At 40.5% G+C, this 4,310-nt stretch overlaps 1 protein-coding gene across 1 annotated transcript; it reads right to left on the bottom strand.

Annotated features, from left to right (window-relative positions):
• Positions 1 to 3,278: 3,278 nt before the first annotated feature.
• Positions 3,279 to 4,097, bottom strand: LOC136543634 (uncharacterized). Its single transcript, XM_066536021.1, has one exon. It carries the CDS (start codon positions 4,095 to 4,097, stop codon positions 3,279 to 3,281), a length of 819 nt encoding a protein of 272 aa, XP_066392118.1.
• Between the last annotated feature and the right edge of the window lie 213 nt (positions 4,098 to 4,310).

Below are 4,310 nucleotides of genomic sequence, written 5' to 3'. Positions count from 1 at the left end.
GTTGGATTTTGAGAAGTATATGAATGAGTTCCTGGTATCAATGTATCAATGACTTCCTGGTATCAATGTATCAATGACTTCATGGTATCAATTGTGTGAGAATTGTTTATGAATTGCCAACTAAAGATCTACCTGTTCCAGTTGTTTATGACTTGTCTAATACAGTGAATTGCAATTGTGATCCTAGAAAAATATAGTGAATTGCAATTGTGATCCCAGAAAAATACAATGAAGTTGATAGGAACATCAACATCCTGGAAAAAGTCAGATACATCTACATCCAAAAGTAGACAGGTACAAATGTTTGTGCTCAATCAACATCCCAGAAAAGACAGGTACTAAAAAAAGAGTCACAGTTACAATTGTTTGTGCTCAATCAACATCCTAGATTTAGACAGCTACAAATGACAGCTAATCTAATCATCATCATTACATTCCATGGGATCCCTATCATTGTCACTAAAATACTCAAAGATAGTATCATCTTCACAGCCTTCAGAGTCACTGTCCTCAACCATGTCTTCTTCCCTTCTATTGATAAGAACTTGTAAGTTACCAGGAACAGTAGATTTTTGACCACCCACACGTCGATGCACTAGTGTAGGCTCATCCAAGCCATCATCAACATCATCTTGTACCCCAAGCTCATTATCAGAACCATTTTCATCTTGGTGAACAGTGCTCAATTCTACTTCATTGACATCATACATGCTCCTATGCTCAAATTTTTGGACAACACGCCAATTTTCGCCAAATTGTGTGTCCTGCACATAGAAGACCTTTTTTGACTGAGTTGCTAATATAAATGGGTCCATCTTGTACCAAAGCCTCTCTACATTGATGGATCTAAAAAGGCCATCATCTCTAATGGTTCTAGCTTTGCCATCTTGACTGAACCAGTCACACCAAAAAAGTACGATCGTTCGAATGCATTCCAAACTGGAGTTGTAGCTCAACTCAACTATCTCTCTGAGCTGACCATAAAATTCTGTCGCCAATCCATTATGTGTTCCATCCACTAGCACACCATTGTTTTGTGTCTGCCTTTGTCTTTCACGGTCGACAGTGTTGTATCGAACACCATTGACACTACATGATGCCCATAAGTTCACTCTTAGGTCAGGAGGACATGATATTGCATATAGCCCTTCACTAACTTCTTCTCGATTATCCTTCCACTTAGTCTTGATCTAAAAAGACAACAAAATAAGTCAAAGCAACTATGATTACCAGCACACATAATTGAGTGAAACTTGCTGCAATATGAATCTTGCTGCAAAATAAGTCAAATCAAGTATGAATCTAATATGCATCTTGCTGCAATATGAATCTTAAACCAAGCAAGTCAAAAATAAATCTGGAACCACTTACATGACTCCTAAACCAAGCAGGGAATTCCTTTTCCAACCTCTTCTCAACATCATGGCCACCTTCTTTGTCTAACTCTCCTCTAAACTTGCTGCACACACAGTTTATAATATATCTTGAGAAATAGTTTGTTGCACTCCTAAACTTTCTTTGTCAGGTGCACACACAGTTTGCTGCACACTTACATAATTTAGAAACAAAACTCACCTCAAATATGGCTCTACCACCTCACTATTGTTTAGCACATACCAACAAATCTTGTGAAATTCTTTATCATCAAGATATGTCTGCCTATTGGCCCCCAAGAGTTTAACACCATGCTGGAATATAGGGAGGTCACCATCAGTTGCTCCATGATGCCATTTTTCATCATCTCGATTAAATCTAGTGACAACATCTTCTATGTAACTTGAACAAAAGGCAAAGGCCTCATTAGCTATGTATGCCTCAGCGATGGACCCTTCAGGTCTAGCCCTATTCCTCACATACCCCTTCAAAGTGCCCATTTGCCGTTCAATTGGGTACATCCATCCATATTGGACAGGACCTCTTAGGAGTGCTTCATCAGGAAGGTGGACAGCTAAGTGGACCATCACATCAAAAAAAGCAGGAGGAAATATTTTCTCTAACTTACAAAGTATCACAGGGATTTCTGCTTTTAGATGTTTCAATCTATCAACCTTTAGTTTCCTACTGCAAAGCTCCTAGAAAAATTTACCCAACTCTACAACTGCTACATATATGTCCTTGTGCACTAGTCCCCAGAGACCAATAGCTAAAATTCTTTGAAGAAGGATGTGGCAATCATGGATTTTGAGGCCCTGCACCTTGGAACCATCTGAACTAATGCATCTTGTCAGGTTGGAAGCATATCCATATGGAAACCGAATACTTTTTAGAAATACACAAAATGCAACCCTTTCTTCTTTTTCCATGGAATACCATGCTGCTGGCATGGAAACTGAATTGTCTTCATCTTCTTCTAAATGCAAATCAGGACGTATGCCCATATCCTGCAAATCAAGTCTCGCATTAACTATATCCTTATTCTTCTCAAGACAGAGTATTATGCCTAGAAGGGCATCACATATATTCTTCTCTATATGCATCACATCAAGATTATGTGGCAGCTTCAAGTATTTCCAATAAGGAAGGTCCCATAGAGCGGACCTTCGGCTAAACAATTTTGGCTCCTTGTCCTTCTGTCCTCGCTTCCTTTTCTTGGTACCATTAGCCTTATCAGGAGTAACATCTTTTAATTTCTCTAGACACTCCGATGTCTCATGCATACTCAACTTTCCTGGCTCACCCCGGTTCTCTCGATGTCCATCAAAGGCCAAGCTTCTTCTCCACTTGTGGGTTTTATCAAGATAGCGACGGTGTCCAATGTAACATATCTTCTTCCTAAGACTCCTTGATAATGGATCTTTGTCGCAATAGATACATGCATAGTAACCTTTAGTGATTCCCCCTAACAATACACCCAAAGCTGGATAATCATGGATGCACCATAGTACTGTAGCATGAAGGTCAAACTTCCCACCAGTGAATGCATCATATGTACTGACTCCCTCCTAGAGTTTTAATAATTCCTTAATGAGAGGCTGTAAGAATACATCAAAGTCCTTGCATGGAGACTTTGGTCCTAGGATGAGCAATGCCATTATGCAGTTGGATGCAATGGTGCATGACCATGGAGGTAGATTGTATACCTTTACAAGTACAGGCCACATGCTATAAGTTGTGTTCATGTTTCCAAATGGATTAAACCCATCTGTTGCTAAACCAAGCCTTAGGTTTCTGGCATCTCTAGCAAAGCTTGGAAACACAGCATCAAAATCTTTCCAGGCTAAGCCATCAGCTGGATGGGTCATTTCATTCTCCACAACAACCCTTTTATTCTTGTGCCACTAGGTCTCCTCCGATGTTGCTTTGTTTGCAAACATCCCCTTCAGCCTTGGTATAAGAGGAAAATATCTCAAAATCTTTTTAGGAATCCGTTTGGCAGCATCTCCATCTACCCACCTAGATTCCTTGCATTTTGGGCAGATGTCATGTTTTTCAAGTCCTTTGTGAAACAACACACAGTTATTGTCACAGACATCGATTAACTCATATCTAAGGCCCAACTCTTTGAGATACTTCTTTGCTTTGTCATATGAATCTGGAAGACAACAATTAGGGAATGACCCTGACAATAACTTCAAAAATGCACTGAATGATGTGTTGCTGACCCTGTAGTATGACTTGATATGTAGCAATCTTACTAGAAAAGAGAACCTAGACTGAACTGAACCCGGGCAAAGAGCATGTTTTGCATCTTCAAGAACTTTCACAAACATAGGTTGTTCTCCATCTTGTTGTACAGCTATGTACAAGTCTACAATCATCTCTACCGAATCATGATCATCTTCATTATCGGGCTCCTCCACATCTACCACATCACCTAGATAGGCAGGTACATTTTCATCCTCTCCAAATTCCACAATGTCAACATCAAAATCTTCTCCATGGTGTACCCACCGAGTATATGTAGCTGACCATCCATGGAGATAAACATGGTTATGCACATCTTTCAGACTCCATGAAGACTGATTCAGACAATTGCGACATGGGCAACGTATAGCATCATTCGGACTGAATCTATCTCGAACAAAAGACATAAACTGATCAACACCTGCAGTGAACTCATCGCTGAACCGAGTAGCACGAATCCATGTTCTGTCCATCTTCTGAATGCAAAAAAAATTAGGCCTAAGTAGCTGAACAAAAACCATGAACTGCTCTACCAATCCTTGTCTAAACATCTACTGCTCTACAAATTGCAAGCAATGGGAGGGGACAATACCTCTAAGTAGCTGAAGTAGCCACCCTAGCACGCCGCCAGTGCACACCGAAGCAGCTACGCTGCAGCAGGTGCCCGCTGGAGCAGCCCGCTACGC

Source organism: Miscanthus floridulus, chromosome 3, assembly GCF_019320115.1.
Source record: "Miscanthus floridulus cultivar M001 chromosome 3, ASM1932011v1, whole genome shotgun sequence".
In the NCBI taxonomy this organism is placed as follows: Eukaryota; Viridiplantae; Streptophyta; class Magnoliopsida; order Poales; family Poaceae; genus Miscanthus; species Miscanthus floridulus.
The sequence above is the reverse complement of the archived record's forward strand: the minus strand, read 5'-3'. Positions and strand labels throughout refer to the sequence as shown.